Source organism: Aotus nancymaae, unplaced genomic scaffold (genome assembly GCF_030222135.1).
Source record: "Aotus nancymaae isolate 86718 unplaced genomic scaffold, 86718_ANA_hifiasm-v0.15.2.pri h1tg000003l, whole genome shotgun sequence".
NCBI lineage: Eukaryota > Metazoa > Chordata > Mammalia > Primates > Aotidae > Aotus > Aotus nancymaae.
The window spans coordinates 38,026,702-38,043,845 of NW_026988414.1; the positions used below are offsets into that span (position 1 = coordinate 38,026,702).

The 17,144-nt window shown below is 53.6% G+C and overlaps 4 protein-coding genes across 10 annotated transcripts in view; 2 read left to right on the forward strand and 2 right to left on the reverse strand.

Moving 5' to 3' along the window:
- The window catches only part of LOC105724567 (BET1 homolog), a 115,604-nt gene extending 114,344 nt beyond the window's left edge, over nt 1-1,260 (reverse strand). For 2 of the 4 annotated variants that reach the window (XR_010344070.1, XR_010344074.1), the window contains exon 1: nt 1,102-1,260. The gene's annotated coding sequence lies outside the window, so the exon portion shown is untranslated. Of the gene's footprint in view, nt 1-1,012 lie in introns of all 4 variants that reach the window. The other 2 variants (XR_010344071.1, XR_010344072.1) reach the window with 2 other exon arrangements.
- Nucleotides 845-5,099, forward strand: LOC105724561 (uncharacterized). The gene is made up of 4 exons (XM_012463255.2): nt 845-910; nt 1,189-1,256; nt 1,504-1,563; nt 1,687-5,099. The coding sequence occupies exons 2-4, from the start codon at nt 1,210-1,212 to the stop codon at nt 1,841-1,843; spliced, it is 264 nt and encodes an 87-aa protein (XP_012318678.2). The 5' UTR covers nt 845-910; nt 1,189-1,209; the 3' UTR covers nt 1,844-5,099.
- On the forward strand, nt 4,689-5,422 carry CCL27 (C-C motif chemokine ligand 27). Its single transcript, XM_012463260.3, has 3 exons — nt 4,689-4,774; nt 4,922-5,054; nt 5,241-5,422. The coding sequence occupies exons 1-3, from the start codon at nt 4,705-4,707 to the stop codon at nt 5,326-5,328; spliced, it is 291 nt and encodes a 96-aa protein (XP_012318683.1). The 5' UTR covers nt 4,689-4,704; the 3' UTR covers nt 5,329-5,422.
- IL11RA (interleukin 11 receptor subunit alpha) lies at nt 5,423-17,080 on the reverse strand. Of its 4 annotated transcripts, none has more exons than XM_012463249.3 (13): nt 16,418-17,080; nt 12,192-12,291; nt 11,831-11,891; nt 10,302-10,471; nt 10,060-10,174; nt 9,874-9,906; nt 9,622-9,788; nt 8,625-8,788; nt 7,723-7,864; nt 7,230-7,349; nt 7,023-7,119; nt 6,687-6,769; nt 5,423-5,844 (listed from the first exon to the last, which is right to left on the reverse strand). In XM_012463249.3, exons 1-13 carry the CDS (start codon nt 16,463-16,465, stop codon nt 5,828-5,830), a joined length of 1,317 nt encoding a protein of 438 aa, XP_012318672.1. In that variant the 5' UTR covers nt 16,466-17,080; the 3' UTR covers nt 5,423-5,827. The 4 variants fall into 4 exon arrangements, with proteins under 4 accessions (XP_012318672.1, XP_064236505.1, XP_012318670.2 ...); XM_064380435.1 differs by lacking the exon at nt 16,418-17,080 and adding an exon at nt 15,707-16,409; XM_012463247.3 differs by lacking the exon at nt 16,418-17,080 and adding an exon at nt 15,537-15,590.
- Between the last annotated feature and the right edge of the window lie 64 nt (nt 17,081-17,144).

The following is a 17,144-nucleotide window of genomic DNA, read 5'->3' on the forward strand; positions in this document are numbered from 1 at the left end:
TCACTGCAACCACCACCTCCCGGGTTCAAGCGATTCTCCTGCCTCAACCTCCTGAGTAGCTGGGACTACAGGCGCATGCCACATGCCCAGCTAATTTTTGTATTTTCAGTAGAGATGGGATTTCACCATGTTGGCCAGGATAGTCTTGATCTCTTGACCTCATGATCGGCCCACCTCAGCCTCCCAAAGTGCTGGGATTACAGGTGTGAGCCACAGCGCCTGGTCACCTGTCTTCTTTACTGCTATCTCCCCATGCCCAGCACAGTGCCTGACACACAGGTGGTCATTCAGCAAATATTTGTTGATTGAATGACTGTAGGAGGAAAAAAAAAATCACAGGAAGATAGGTCTCAGGCCAGAGAGGAAGGGCAATGACCCATTCAGCGGCCATTCGGTAACTTAGCCGAGGCCACTCAGCCAGGTATTTCCGTAGCCTGGCCTTTTCTGGACTGGACTCTCTCTAAGGACCTCTTCCTCCTCAGCCCAGCATCATACAAGGGCAGGGAGGCAGGCATGAGAGGCACTTGGCAGGGCAGAAGCCAGAGGGGGTAGAGGAGGCGTGGGAATTGGAGAAACAGTACTGGACTGTGTCCCAACCCTCTTTTCTTGCTGCCTGGTGCGGAAGCCTCGGCCTCCCAAGGTAGAGCTCCAAAACCTGGCTCCACACCTATAAAAGACGGTCCTTTGCCTGCATCTTAATCAACTGACTCCGCCCCTGACCTCACCCCCTAGGATGACGTTTCGACTCAGCCTCCTCCGGGAGACATGCAGACCCCACCCCTTCCGGGGGACAGGCAAGCCTAGTGCGCAACGGCATCCCTGTGACGTAATGGTAACGGTCCATTTCCGGGGTGGAGCCAGGGAGGGCGGGAGTTTAGGCTGCGCTGACCCCTCTCAGCCCCACCTCCAGGTGACCCCAGCCTCTGAAAATCCTCACCCAGGGTCCCAAATCTCCCAGCCCCATGACCGCCAAACCTCTCGCCCAGGCCCCGGAGATGACCGTTCTCCTCACCCCTTAACTTCCAGTGCTTCCCAAATCTCCAGGCCCACCTGTCCTGCGGTGGCAACTGAGGCTTCCCGGGGACATCAGCCTCAGATTACCTGAGAACCGGGCAGCCTTGTCCTGAGCATGACGGAGAAGGGGACCTGGGGCTAGGCAATCCCTGATTCAATCATGCCACTCCCCAGGAGACGTTCGGAGCCCAGGACATGTCGGGAATGAGGAGATACGAGGTGGCGCTGGAGGCGGAGGAGGAGTGAGTGGAGGCGGGTCCTGCGGAGGAGGAACTAGGAGGCTCGGGGGTGGGGGAGGGTGGAGTTCTGCGGGGGCGAGGGGTGGGCGGGGCGAGGCTCCGAGGGGCGTGGGCTACGAACGGAGCCGCTTTTAGGGGCGGGGCTAGGGGCGGGGCGGAGCCTTCCTCGAGGGCGAGGCACCGCAGGGCGGAGTCTGTGGGGTCAGCTCCGCCCCGCCCCGCCCGGCCCGGCTCTGCCCTCTCTTTGCAGGATCTACTGGGGCTGTTTCTACTTTTTCCCTTGGCTGCGTATGTGGCGGAGGGAGCGGAGGTGAGGGGGCTGCGATACCGCGAACCCGCCCGGGGCATGGACGAGGCTCAGTCTCTGAGGACCCATCGGGGGGAATCCGGTAGCTCCCTCCCCGCCTCATGCCAGTGTCGGGTCGCCCCACAGCTCGGCGCACCCCGGGGAGCAGAAGCTGGAGCCTCTACGAGGCCTGATGAGCTGTCTGTCCAGCGGCCTGGGCCCTGCTCCCCAGCGCTCGGGTCGTGGCCTCCCCCGCCGCAGCCCCGCCGCCGCTGCCCAGCCAGCCAGTGCATTAAAGATTTAAACCGAAGCGCACTGTACTGACCTCCTGACTCTGCCGCCGCTGTCGCCATTCGAGCTGAGCACTCCTCCCCACACTGGCTCTGTTCCGTACTGACAGGGCGTCCCTTCCTGGAAGGGTGCCCTTCCATCTCAAAGCCCCTCATCAGTGTCAGGCCTCCTGTTACTATCAATGACTTTCTCCCCAACCCTACTCCTCAAAAACCCATACTGTAAGTAGCCTATATGAAGAGAATTAAATAATCCGGCCTGTTACCCCCTTCCTCGGAGCCAGGACTTTGCCAACTCTCTGAAGAATCTTCTCTTCTGGAAGTGTATATAAAACATTTTAAGAAGAGGTGTAGGATGCAAGCTGTAAATGAGAAGAGGGGGAGATTCCTAGAAGCTGCCTGTCACAGGGTAACAACTTGGGTTTGTGGCCTTTTCAATAGTTCATACCCCAACTTTTGGCTCCTCCAGTCCGATCCCAAGTTTGGAGATCCTTGGCATCAGCCTACCTAGCAGCTCTTGCTACCTCCCTAGCAGAGTCCAAAGGCCACTGCTCTCTGCTGCCCCCTTCTGTCACCCAATCAGCCTGGGACCCACTAACTCCTCAAGTGGTGAGAATCAGGGACTGCCAGGTGGGCCTGCCTTCAGTTAGGGACTGGCCCCAGCACCAGAAAGGGCAACATAAGATTAAGCTAAAGAAAGAGACAGCCCAGTTGCTGGCTGGGGCCAAAGGTGACTTTCAGCCTGGAGCTATCCTTGCTACAGCAGATTGTGGCTGGAGACAAGACTTGGCCTTAAAGGGGTGAGATGGGTGCACACCCATAAGCATTTGCTTTCTGCCTTCCAAAGGCCTCTGGACTGATAAGTCCAGGAAAGACCAGAAAGTATGTATCACACAGCCAACTGATGGAGAGGGTCTATGACAAACCGAGGTACCTGGGAGATTTCCTTGGGATTTCCTCAGTGGCTACACCCAAGCCTTGGGGCACAAGTCTGGACTGGAGGGTGGGAGAGGGAATGTAAGGCCCCTGGTACCAAAAGTTCAAGATAAGTGACCTCTGGGCTATGGTCCGCTTCAAGAAAGCACCCAAGCTTTTTCCTTACAATGTCCACATCAAAGACCACTTCATCTATCTCTCAGACTTCTTGGGGTTTAAAAAAAAAAAAAAAAAGCCCCTTCAAATGTGAAGTGCCCTGTCCAGCCCTGGGCCGACCCTTCACCAGGATGCGATCAGAAAACCTGAAGATCCTGGAGAAAAACTCCAGGGAGGGACCTTCATGCCTCACCCCAGACAGAAGGGAGGAGAGGTTCGAATTTTCAGCCTGGAGCATGGCTAGTCCCTAATTTGGGAACTGAAGGCCCTCCTGATTGCTGAAGCAGCCCTGCAGCAGAAAGGGCTGCCCAAAGAAAGGCATAAGCCCTAGAGAGTGGCTGACCCTAAAGCAAAAGACTGCAGTAAGATAAGGGCTGGATTAGTGCATTATGACTTAGCTTGTTTCAAATACAGAGCAGGACTTGCAGATTGAGACCAGGAGTGGGAAATTCTTCAAGGAGCCAGGGGCACTAAACTCAGCAGCATAGCCCCACCCTAGGCAGTTCCCAGCTTCCTGAAAAGGACTGGATAAAGATGAAAAGGAGCTTTGCATTGCCAGGAGTGGGGAAAGAAGGGAGTGATGGCTGGGTATGGGATTAGGAGAGACGGGGCTATAGCTGGAGGGTGGGATGCAGGGGGTGTAGGAGTTGGACATGAGGGTGTTACTGAACCTGGGTAGGGAGTGGGGATGTTCCTCCAGGCCCAGGAAGGAGGCTGGAATTTGAGTAGAACAAAGACGTAATTGAGTCTTGAGTCTAATGTCTTCAACAAGTCAGGGACTGTATCTGGAGACCCCCAGGTCCCTGCCGGCAAGAGGTTGGCATTCCTGGAACAGGACTAGGCAAAAACAGGAAGGTAAGATTTACTGGGCCTTTTACCTGTTTTGACAACAGCAACCTAGCACCAAAGAGCTTTTATCTTCCTTTCTTATCTACCCCACCTTTCCTCCCTGTCTCATCATCCTGGGGAAAACTGCCCAATCTCAGCATCTCCAGAGCACCCTTACACTCATATACCCACAGCCACACATTCACACTCATATACCTTCCCCGAGTTTCTCTGAATGTGGCTGGCCTCAGCCAAGATGCCACCTCAGCATGCACCTGGATGACATTCCTCAGTAGCTTGTCTGAGAGTGGCTTTCCAAGAAGGGCCTGCTCTAGGGACCCATTCCCATCAGTTTCTCCTGATAAGACAGGCAGGCCAGGGCAGGAAGTGGGGAGAAGATGAAGGCAAGTTGGTGCTGGCTTGTCCTCTGCTCCCACCTCACCCACAACTCCCCCATCAGAATCTGTGTGTGCTAGTATGAATTTGCATGTGATTAGATGACTGTGAAAACACAACTGGGTAAGAATGGGACTTTGAGTCTAACTGGGGCTCTATAATTTTGTCTATGGTTGTCTGATCATGAGTATGACTTTGTGAGGTTGACCAAGTAATCGAGGAGTGAATGTGTGGCTATGGGTATATGAATGTCAATGTCTATCATTAGATGCCACTGTGGATGCTTGACTGCCCTTACTCACTGTTCCATCAGTCCCTACATCATACACTAATCCTTCCCCCAGCTTGGCTGCCCAGAGCTTAGGAGCCCATGGGAAATGGCAGTCCAAGATGAGGAAGGGGTCTGTGGCAACAGGCTAAGAATTAGGGCCCAGAAGTGTCACAGGATACACAATACATCTCCAACTGCTCTGACTCACCTAGTGCCCCAGGTAAAAGACACCTAGATAAAAGGTAGGGGAGGAGGAGGAGAGAGAAGGAAGAATCTAGGCTGAGCAGAATGAAGGGACCCTCAACCTTCTATAGCCTCCTGCTGCTGTCACTGCTCCTGAGCCCAGACCCTAGAGCAGGTGAGTACTTGGGGGTATAGAAAGCTGGGGGTCTGGGTGAATGGGATGAAGTTGAAAAGACCCAGGAAATCCAGCCAAATCTCCAGCTGTCTGGCAGAGAGGTTCTTGGTCAGGATCCCTCTGAACACGTGGCCCATTGCCTCCTAGCATCGATACTGCCACCCAGCACTAGCTGCTGTACTCAGCTCTACCGAAAGCCACTCTCAGACAAGCTACTGAGGAAGGTCATCCGGGTGGAACTGCAGGAGGCTGATGGGGACTGTCACCTTCAGGCTTTCGTGTAAGCTCCCATCCCTGATACTCCTGACTCTGACCTCAGTCCCAATCCCTAATGCTGATCCCAACCCCAACCCTAACTGCTAATTCTGATGCCAACTCAGGTTTTCATCTGGTCCTTGCTCCTAACCCCTAGACCCTAATCTCATCCCCAAGCTATGGTCACAGCTTTGGACCTTTCTTTACCCAGACTTCACCTGGCTCGACGCAGCATCTGCATCCATCCCCAGAATCGCAGCTTGTCTCGGTGGTTTGAGCACCAAGAGAGAAGGCTCTAGGGGACTCTGCCAAACCTGAACCTAGGGAAAATGTGCTGAAGCCCACAGTAGCAAAAATAATAAAGCAATATTGGATGATAATCTCTAAGTATAATCTCCAAGAACTTCCTTATTCTCTTTATTCACACCTGTACAATCCCTGCAATGGGAAAGGCCAAGAGCCAAGGACCCACACACACTCCCCAGGCACCTACATACATGCATGCAGAGAATACGTGTTCCCTGCCTCACAGACACATGGTCACACATGGACACAGACATATACATTACACACGTTCCTTGAGCAGAACTCCAACTCTGGGGTGAAATCAGAGGTACAGGCACCTTTCAGCTGGCAAATTTGAAATATAGGGTCTCAAAGAAGTGGGCTCCAAACAGAACTTCCAGCTGATTCCCCAACCATAGGGATCTACTGTCCTGCGTGAGTTCTATCTGTCCATCCATCCACACCAGCAAGACAGAATTATAGGTGGAATCTGCCGAAACCCTCCTGGGTCCTCTATGGGTTTGGAACTCCTAGAAGAAGCAGGAGGCAAATCAGGAGACACAGTAGGACTGGATCTTGGCCCAGATACCCTGAGAATGAGGGAGGTGACTCAGTTCTAAGCCCAACACTCTGAAGATGAGTAGAGGAGCCCAGCTCTGAGAGAGCCTCTTCAACACCCTGAAGATAAGGGAATGGACCTAGCTGCTCTGGGCCCAGGCACATCAAGAATGAGGGAGGGGACGCTAGGGCGCGGTGGCTCACACCTGTAATCCCAGCACTTTGGGAGGCCAAGGTGGGCTGATCACGAGGTCAAGAGATTGAGACCATCCTGGCCAACATGGTGAAACCCCATCTCTACTAAAAATACATAAATTAGCTGGGCATGGTGGCATATGCTTGTAGTCCCAGCTACTCAGGATACTGAGACAGGAGAATCGCTTGAACCCAGGAGGCGGAGGTTGCAGTGAGCAGAGATCATGACACTGAACTCCTGGACAGCAGAGCAAGACTCTGTCTCAAAAGAAAAAAAAGAATGAGGGAAGGGACCCAGCACTGATCCAAGACACCTAGGAAAAAAAGGATGAATATCCAGCTCTGAGTCTAATACCCTGGAAGAGTATTAATACTAATGCCCTGGAGGGGAGCCCATCTAGGGTCCTCAGTACCCTGAGAGAAGGGGAAAAGACCCACTTCTGAGCCCGGGGACTCAAGAATGAAAGGCCCAGCTCTCAGCCTAGACATCATTAAAATAAAGAGACCCAACTTGGATTCCCAGCATGTTTAAAATGACTAGGGCAGCCAGCTCTTAATCTGGACATTCAAAATAAGGGCATACATCTCCAAGTCCAAATCTCCTGGATGTCCTACCCACCTGGACGTCTGTCCACTGGAATCACTGGGGCCAAGAACCCAGGCTTCGGGGATCCATCCTTCCCACTTTGTCTCAGCCTCAGCCTGGGGCATAGAAAGGCAGCTGTCTATCCAACAATGTGGGGTATCTCAGTCTCCTCCAAAGGGTTTATTAGTAAAGGGTCAGGAGAGGAATCAGTTATAATCAGGTGAGGCATGGGGGATGGAGGTGTGGGGAGGTAGTTCCAGAATCAGATAGGTTCAGTGGGCAGTCATGAAGGGTGAAGATGAATGTGGTCTATGGGCATCAGAGCATTTGTGAGGATCAGAGGCTGAAGGATCAATGGCAGTCACTTACCAGAGCCCCAGTGCCAGGGCCCCAGCCACCAGTCCTAGGAAAGAAAGGACTCCCAAAGACGCTAGCACAGCTACCTGCTCCATAGAGTCCCTGTGATCTGAGGGGGAGGGCCACATGTCACTGAGAGCAAGCCTGACCAAGCTCAGTGTCCCCTTTTCTCTGGGGTTTTCAGTCCTTTACACCTCTTGCCCATCTGTCCAAGCTCACCAAGTAGCTGAGGGTGTGGCTGAAGGGAGGGTCTTGGAGGAGCAGGGCTATCCTCCTGAGGCTCCACCTCTGGCTGTATGTGTAGCTGGTCCCCAGCTGGTACCTCCTTTGGTATAGTACCTAAAGGAAGGCAAGACCCGGTAAGTGTCCACACACTAGTGGGGGTGGGGCCCATGTCCTGCACTCAAGGCCAAGGCATAGGTTGGAAGTTAGGGTGCCTAGAAGGTGAAACCTGAAAGGGCATGGCCAGCTCCTAGGGAGCATGGCAAGCTCCAAGCTTGTAGAAGTGGAGCCTATAACTGCAGGGGCAGAGGCCAAGGGGCAGGACTTAAGCTAAAACAGGGCTGTAGGCAACCAAGGATGAAGCTTGGGACAGCAAAGGCAATGCCTGCATGGGCAGTGCATGTGCCACCTGGCTGTCTTTTGGAATCGGTTCAGCTAACTAATGTTTTGGGATGGGGCCTCTGCCCTTTTCATTGGCTTTGTCTCTCACCAGTGCTCGGAGTTCCCCAGGCCTCAGGGCTCCAGGTGCTCCAGGTGCCAGCATCCAGAAAGTCCCGGGCACTGACTCGTACGGCATGGGGCAGCCCAGCCACAGCATCTGTGATCACCTCCTCCAGTCCAGCTGGCTCCACCTGGGGGTGAACATGGCTCATTGTTACCCAGCTTGTAAATGCAGGGCCTACCCAGCCACGATCTGCAAAGAGCACCCCTTGCTCCCAGTCCTGTCCTAAAGCCTAGTGGAGCTGTCTAGGCCTCATGTTGGGTGTCTGGTGGGGTTGGGTCTACACCTAGTATTTGTAAGACGGCAGTAGTGATTACTTAGAGAGGCTGTGGCATCAGGCAGCATGGGTTCAAATCTTTTCTGAACCACATATTGAACGACCCTTTGGGCTTCTCTATGACTCAGTTTCTTCATGTGTAAAATCGGGGTGGATATACTTAAAATAATGTATGCAAAAAGTGTAGCCAGGTACCCCACAGGCAGGCAGCATTAAGTAAATATTAGTTATTATCTGATGCTGCTGCTCCCCAGGCCTGATACCAGCCAATCTTTAAGATCTCCTGAGATGCAAATTCACTGCTAACCTCAGCTAAGAATATGAGTGTTTGTAGGAATGTGCCTCTAGGTGAAAGGCACTCCTTTTCCTAAGAGTTATTTTTTAAAAGCCATTGCTGTCTTCCCACAGATGGGCTTTACATCATAGTTACAGCCCCACAGGACAGACACTCAGCCTGTCAGTCACCACTGCAACCCGGCACCAAGCCTGGCCCACAGGGAAGCGCTGGGTCTTCAATGACCTGCCAGAACCGGGAAGCTACACAGAACACTCAGGATCATGAAATCAGAGACAGGACCCACAGCCACGGATTGGGACGCATTCCAGGCCTCACCATAGACCAGGCTGGATGCTGCGCCGGACGGTACTGCAACCGGAACTTGAGCAGGAAGTGAGGCTGGCGGGGCCAGGAGGCAGGGTATGTCCAGCTGGCTCGCAGGCGTCGGGGGTAACCTGGTACAGACTCTACCTGCAGGCCCTGGGGTGGGTCAGGGCGCACTGAGGGCATCAAGACACAAAGTCAGTCTATGGGTCTCCATCACTTCCTCACCACTTCCCAAGGTGTGTGTTTAAAGGAGCCTTAGCTAAACACTCCTGAGAGGGTAGGGGAAATCTTAAATTTGATCACCTATTAGGCTCAGACCGGTCATCTGTATTATGAAATGGGCTGAGGCTGGGTGTGCTGGCTTACGCCTGTAATCCCAGCACTTTGGAAGGCTGAGACAGGAGGATTGCTTAATGCCAGGAGTTTGAGACCAGCATGGGCAACACAGCAAAAACCCTGTCTCTGCAAAAATTTTAAAAATTAGCAAGACATGGTGGCACGTGCCTGTAATCCCAACTTCTTGAGAGGCTGAGGTGAGGGGATAGCTTGAGCCCAGGAGTTGGAGGCTGCAGTGAGCCAAGATCACACCACTGCACTTTATCCAGCCTAGGCACAAAGTGAGACCCTATCTCAACAGAAAAAGGAAAAAAGAAACCAGCTGAGATCTGTGGGTGGGCTTTTGAAATGTTTGTTGAGTGAATAAAAGAGCAAGTCTTCTTTTCATCCATGGAAGGTGAGTTGGCCCAAATTCCAGCTAGAGTTTTAGTGTCCCATTCCCACTCACAGATCAAGGAAGGAGGGGCCAGCAAGGGAGGACATAACATAAAGCTGCATTCGGTACAGGGCCCAGGGCAGAGAGTCAGCCCTGAGGCTAGGCAGCCAATCAGGCAGTGTGGGCAGCAGCAGCAGCCTCTAGAGTGTGTGCTGTGTGGTAGTGGAAAGATCTGAGTCCATTTTGGGGTCTCTGTGATGGGGGTCTGGGGAAGGTCTACAGGTGGGTACTCACAGATGCTCTGCAAGCTCACATCCAGCAGGCGTGTGCTGGCACCCAGTGGGTTCATCTCAGTCACATTAATCCGGTACTGGCTCCAGAACTCAGCCCCATGGACCACACAGCGGGCAGCCCCTAGGGGGTCCTGTGGGCATGGCCATGGCCCTGGGGATGGACTCTTCCTAGAAGGGAGGACATGGTCTTGGGCTTTGAAAATACCTATTGTGGGACCCAGCTGGAGCCCCGACACACTTCCTTATGTCCTACCTCTGGCTATCAGCTCCTAGGACTGTCTTCTTCCTGGTGGAGAGGGGGCCATCTGAAGTTGGGAAGGAAAAGAGGGCCTTCTTCCCTCTCTGAGGTTTTCCTCAGAACCTACCTCCCTGCCTCCCACACCCACATTATGCCAGCATACCCAAAAGTGTAGGCATCCACACCCAATCACACACACACCTGTAGGAGGTGAGGTAGCGGGTGGGTAAACCACTGATCTGGCTGGGACTCCAAGTGCAAGAGAAGTTCTCATAGTCGGCTGCTTGGCAGGAGACAACAGGACGGGCTGGGGGGTCTAGAGGCAGAGGGTACAGCTGGAAACTGAGCAGTACTCAGGTCCTCCTGATCCCAGAGGGCTTACTCAGGTCCCATACTCCCTCAGGATCCCCATGTACCATCACTGCCATCCCCCCCCAACTCACAGCCCAGCTGCAGGATCACTGTGCCCCCAAGGGTACCATCCAGGGTCCGACAGATGTAGGTGCCCTCATCAGTGCTGTCTGCCTGGGCCAGGACCAATTCATGCCCTAGCCCAGAGTCAGGTCCCTGGAGCAGCCTTGGCTCCCCATCCCGAAACCAGGACACTGGGTCCCTGGAAGTAAGATGAGGTGACGATGGACAAACACAAGATATCAAGCATAAATCAGACAATGTCACAGTTCTCCATTGGCTTCTTTTTTGATACAGTCTCGCTCTGTCGCCAGGCTAGAGTACAGTGGTGCGATCTCAGCTCACCGCAACCTCCGACTCCCTGGTTCAAACGATTCTCCTGCCTCAGCCTCCCAAGTAGCTGAGACTACAGGCACACACCACCACACCCAGCTAATTTTTGTATTTTTAGTAGAGACGGGGTTTCACCATGTTGGCCAGGATGGTCTCAATCTCCTGACCTTGTGATCCGCCCGCCTCAATCTCCCAAAGTGCTGGGATTACAAGCATGAGCCACCATTCCCAGCCTCCATTGGCTTCTAACTGCATTTGCAATAGAACCCAAATTCCTTTTACTGGCTTTCAAAGCTCCTTGTGAGCCAGCCCTTGCCTTCCTTTCCCTCTTCAGCTCCTATCTCTCCTGCTCACCCACTGCACTCAAGCTACATTGGTCTTTTTTCTATTCCTCAGGGGTATTGAGCGCATTCCCACCTCAGGGCATTTGCACTAGCTGTTCCCTCTGCCAGGAACGGTTATACCTTAATGTGCAAGTGGCTGCCTCCTTCATAACCTTCAGAAATCAGCTTCAATATCACCTCCTCAGGGAGACCTTTCCTAACTACCAATTAAAAAGTAACCACAAGCCAGACATGGTGGCTCACGCCTGTAATCCCAACACTATAGGAGGCTGAGGTGGGTGGATTACTTGAGGTCAGGAGTTCGAGACCAGTCTGGCCAAAACGGTGAAACCCCGTCTATACTAAAAACACAAAAAAATCAGCTACATGTGCTGGGGCACGCCTGTAATCCCAGCTACTTGGGAGGCTGAGGCAGGAGAATCACTTGAACCCACGAGGCAGAGGTTGCAGTGAGCCCAGATTGCACCACTGCCCTCCAGCCTGGGCAATAGAGTGAGACTCTGTCTCAAAAAAAAAAGTAACCACTCAGTTGTCCTCTTCCACATCCTTCTTTTTGGCTTTTCTGCCCTGCAAGTATTACTACCTGGCAAGATTCTCCTTTGCTTACTGTCTTCCCCACTAAAATGTAAGCTCCATGAGGGCAGGCATCTTGGCTGGCGTTAGCACTGCTGTATCCCAGAGCCTAGAATAGACCAGGCACTTGGCAGGTGCTCAAAACATACTGGTTGAATTTTCTGTTGAATAAGGATGGTTGGAGGTTTAGGACAGAGAGCGATGAGGACTACGGACAGGGCAGGCAAGGATGGGAGGGGCGGGACATGAGGACTGGGTAGAGCCAAGAAAGGGTCATGAATGTCAGACCAACAGGCAGGTGGGGCACTCACCCGGCAGTTACTCCAGGACAACACAGCTTCACGGACCTGCCCAGCTGTCCATACTGGACCCCTGTGGAGGGCACTTCTGAGGTGAGGTTCTTCCTTTACCCGCCCTCCCCACTTTGTGAGAATGACAGGTAAGAAGCAGACTGTTAAAACCTGGATGGTTGGGGAGGGGGGGGCGCGCTCACTGGATCAAAGCATTATGTTATAATCCGGAGAAAGAGGTCAGAGAACAGGGTAGAGAGGGGACCCAGGTTGGATGACAGGGGCAGGGGTGGGGTCACAAGTTAGGCATGGGAAGGGGCCACAGTGACAGTGGCAAGTCACAAGTCAGAATTGGGAGGTCGTAGAGCAGGATTCTTCTCACCTGGGGAGCCCCAGGCCTGGGGGCAGGGGGAGGAGGCAGACACCAGGGCTGTAGCCACGGCCACCAGGACCCTGATCAGCCCTGAGCAACTGCTGCTCATCTGTGGGGAGAGGTAGAGTCAGAAATCCCCCACCCTTGAAATGGGAGGCTAAAGCCTGGCTCCTCCTCTCCAAAACAGGCTTCCTAGGAGGAAAATTGATGTACCAAGTGGGGTAAGGCTGTTAGAAATCACTGGGGGAACTGACCTGAGATCCCCTTTCCCACTGTATACCCAGTGCTTCACATGTACACACACACACAAACACACACACACCCTCACACCCTCCATCTCAGTCCTGGGCTTAGGGCCCAGAACAAAAGCCGGAGGCAAAAAACTATGCCAGCAACTCCCCCCTCCACCACCCTTGGCACCCACCCCTGGCACCAAGCACTGGCACCAACTCAGCCACTCCAGTTAACCCCTCAGGTCCAGCTGTTGGGAATTCTGCTATTTACCCCCACCTGGTCCAGGGCTTATCACTGCCTCTGATTACCTGGGCAGACCTTATCACCCTGGGGGAAGGTTGTCATCGTGGATCTGAACCCATCCTGCACTCCCACCCTGAGGTCTAGCCCTGCTCTGGCTGCCAGGCTTCTCGCCTGAACCTGGCTCCTTGCTCTGGCTACTTGGGCTACTCATCTGGGCCTGGCTCTGACACTTTGTTGGTCTCCAGTCTGTGAAGCTGGATGGGGCTAGGGTGCAGGCTGGGGCTGTGGAGTTAAGCAGATCCAGATGCCCTGGCTGCTGCCAGAGGCTGGGGGGCGGGTGAGGAGCCAGCAGATGGAGATGGAGACAGGGTGGCGGGGAGGCAAGGGGAGGGAAGGGGATGGGAGGCTGAGAGGAACCGGGAGCCTGCAGGGACAGGGGCCTGGCATGGGGGCCATAGCACCAAGAGATACTCAGAGATCAGGACTAGGAGGTGATGTGGGCTTAGTGTGGGGAGGACTGTGTTGGGGTCAGGAGTAACTCAAAAAGCTAACTGTGTCTATATGATGGGGTGGGGGATGCTAGGAGAGATTCTGGACAAGGGGGAGCAGAAGGAGGAAGGCAGTGGTGAAGTGGATGGAGAATGAAGGGGCAGGTGGGGAAAGGGCTCTGAGTATAAGACCAGAAGAGAAAGAGTGTGGACCCTTCAGGAGCAGAAGGAGTAAAGCAGAGCAGGGCCTCCACGTGTCTGTATGTCTGAGTGTATCCAGTTGGCTCACCCCTGGCCCCCCAGCCACACTTACCCAGCTTAGCCCCACCCTACCTTGGTGATGCCAGCAGCAGAATGTCCATGGCCTTCAGGACTTCCTCTCACCAGCTACAGACCCCGTCTCCTGCTCCACTCAGTTCTGGGACCCCAGAGCCATCCCCTCCTTCCTCTTCTCTGCCCCGCCCCCTCTAAGCCTCAGCCACCCCTAGCCAGGCCCCCTCCCCCTCCTGCCTCCTCCCTCCTTCCCTCCCACCCAAGGCCCTAGGAAGGGAAGAGGCCTCCCCCAAGTCTGGAAAGGAAGCCACAGACACAGCCAAGGCCAGCAAGAGGGAAAGGAGGGTGGCTAATACTTATGTCCCTGTCAGTGAGAGATGCCCTGTGTTTTCACACAGCCAAACATAGTCACATTCACACATGGACTCACAAGGCACAGTTAACAAAAGGACATGCCTTTGAACACACGTGGATACAATGAAATGAAAAATCAGATACAAACTCCCCCTCTTTTCATTCCTCACCAAATGTTTCCTTATGGCACAACTGGCTGTGCTTCCAGGCGAAGGGAGGCCCTAGGTTGGGGGATATAAGGAGAGGCCCAAGAGTCCAGTTCCCCCTCCCCTAAAGTTCCAGCCATTTCTCACCTCCCCCTCCACTCTTTGGGCCCCAGCACCAGGAAATGCCTTTGGTCCCTTGGTGCCAGATACACAAGACCCACGGTTACTCTCACACTCACACACTCTCACATATGGTCACTCACGTTCACACAGACACAGCCACACAGCCTCAGACTCAGACACACACATATTCACACAGTCACACACACACACAGCCCCTACCAGGGCTCACAGGACCGCCTAAAAGCAACTCCTCATCATGGTCTAAGCCACATCTCCCAGGGAGCTCTTAGCAGTGGCAGACCCACAGCTCATCACTGTTACAGGCCCCCAACTAGCCAAAGAGATCAAGATCAGCAGGGAAGCCAGGCACAGGGGCACAGGGAGAGACAGAGGGCAGGAGAGGCAGAACTGGAAATGCACTCACACAGAGAGATTTGGGGGAGGGGGGACAAAACTGAAGAGACACACAGAATTCTCTAGTAAGAACAATAGGGAGAGGGGCCGGGCGCGGTGGCTCAAGCCTGTAATCCCAGCACTTTGGGAGGCCGAGGCAGGTAGATCACGAGGTCAAGAGATCGAGACCATCCTGGTCAACATGGTGAAACCCCGTCTCTACTAATACAAAAAATTAGCTGGGCATGGTGGCGCGTGCCTGTAATCCCAGCTACTCAGGAGGCTGAGGCAGGAGAATTGCCTGAACCCAGGAGGCGGAGGTTGCGGTGAGCCGAGATCGCGTCATTGCACTCCAGCCTGGGTAACAAGAGCGAAACTACGTCTCAAAAAAAAAAAAAAAAAAAAAGAGCAATAGGGAGAGAAAACGGCATGTAAGGGAAACTGAGCCAAGCAGGGAAATAGAAAATAAGGAGCAGTAGATCTGGTGCTGGGGATTCTTGAGCAGAGGAAGGAGGGGAAGCCACGTGTGTTGTGGGTGTGTCTGTCCATGCTGGACACTTAAGAGAAAGGTCAGTCCCGTGGGCTCCTGAAGTAGGTCCCCCAATATATGAATACAGCTGTACTCTCACACGGTCTAAGCTAGGACCCAGGACACACACAGTCAGAAACCTCATTTGTGCTCTGCTACTGCTTAAGTCACACATTGGCACAACAAACCCAGCCACCAACTCTCACACTGGCAGACATGGCATCAAACCCCACAGAGACCTTCCCAAAACACTTTCCCTAATGTGGTCACAGTCCCTCTCACACACACAACCCAATCCCACCAAAAATGTGCACTGACTGATACACACATAATCCCACACTTGCACAGCCACATGCAGACCCAGCTTCATGCACACTGAAACACGCAGTCACATTAGCTGACAGCTGCACCAAGTGACACTCAAAATTACACACAATGATACTGTCACACAGACATAGCCTCACAGGCACACACACACACTGACAGTCGTCAGTCACTCCGGGCCTTTCAAATCATACATCACCCTGCCCCGCCCACTCCTGGCAAGACTGGCGTCTACACCAGGCCTTACCTTCCGCGGCCGCTGCCGCCAGCGCCCTCTGCCCTCGCCCTCTGCCCCGGCCTCTACTCCCTCCCGCCCTGCGCCCCCGCAGTGGGGGCGGCTCCGCCCAGGCACCAATGGAAGAAGAGGGGTGAAATAAGGGGGCTCCTGGCCCATTGGAGACTCCAACTGCCAATCACCTCCACCCCCACCTCCGCCGGACACTTCCTGTCCCGTCTCGGACTGAAGAGGCTGCCTGGGACAGAGTCTAGCTGGATTCCTGGGTCTCCGTCTGAAGGCCTATCCACCCTGGGACAGCAGGACTGGAAGCAAGAGCCACTGGCCAGGTGACTGGAGAAGCTGAAGGTGCCCCCGCCTTCAGATAAGATAAGGAAGAAGGAGGGCTGTTTAGGGCAGTGGTTCTCAAACTTTGTTGGATATTGTGGTTTGAAAACTGCAAAACCCCACCCCATACCAATTAAATCAGAATCTCTGGAGGCTGGACCTAGGCATCAGTATTGTTTAAAACTTCCCAGATGATTCCAAAATGCACCCAAATCAGAGGTGTAAGGTGTGTCAGGTGTATGTGTGCCTAAAGAAACCAGCCACGCACCCAGGGTTCTCATCTGTTCCCCAGTCACCGGTAGCTCGAGGGAAATGGGTGCATACTATGTCTATCAGATCTTCCAGACCAGGCAATACTCCTGAGTTCCAGGTATTTCCCCTCCAGAATCTCAGGGAAGAAAGACCCTGGCCTGGAAGGCAGGCAGCCAAGGTTCTCCTGGGCCAGATTCAGTCACTGTCCAGTCTTAGTGTGATTTCCCCACCCACAGGCTTGGTTCCCCTGGGAAAAGAACGAAGGCAGAAATCATTCTGGCCATCCCTGCATCATTCACAATCCCTGCCTTCACCTGAAAATTTGGAGGACACCAGATGGCATCAGGTCTTCTGTGTTGCATGGACTGTTGTTCCCACAGTGTTGCCAGGGAAACAGGTTCAGAGGGGACAGAATAGACCCCAGGTCACTCTGAGAGCCATAGCTTCCTTCCAGGCCCTAGGGTTCCTAACTCTAGCAGTCCCTTCCCCGTCAGAGCTGTTTCTGTTTGTGCAATGATTGGAGCACAAGGGCAGCAGAAGTACACAGTGCCCGCACATGTGAGAGTCTAGAGGAGCCAAGGACACAAAGCCAAGTACACGCTCCCTACATGCTCCCTACCCGCCCCTTTAGCCCCTGTGGGCTGGAGCAGAGCCAAGTTGCAGCCACTCACAAAGCCAGGGTTCTGGCCAACAGCCCAGGGTCTGGCCACTGACCACTTCGACCAGGATCCAGCTCACCCGCTCCCTGTCAAACCCTCAGGCCCAGGCTTGGAGCTGACACTCTAGGGGTGGTGGCAGAGGGGACTCTAGCCTTCCCAAAGCCTCAGCCACAACCAAGAACACAATTTTAAAACAGTTTCCTAAACTGGGAATGCTGTCATTACACCAAGAGTAGGATAATCTATGGGCTAGATGTTAATACTGAATATTAATTTTGTTCAGAGATTTGGGGTAGAATTTTTACATCAAGATTTTACATATCTGTAGACAAAGAAAAGTTGTAGCTGGAGCTATGCCTTTAGCTTTTAACCCTAGATCTCT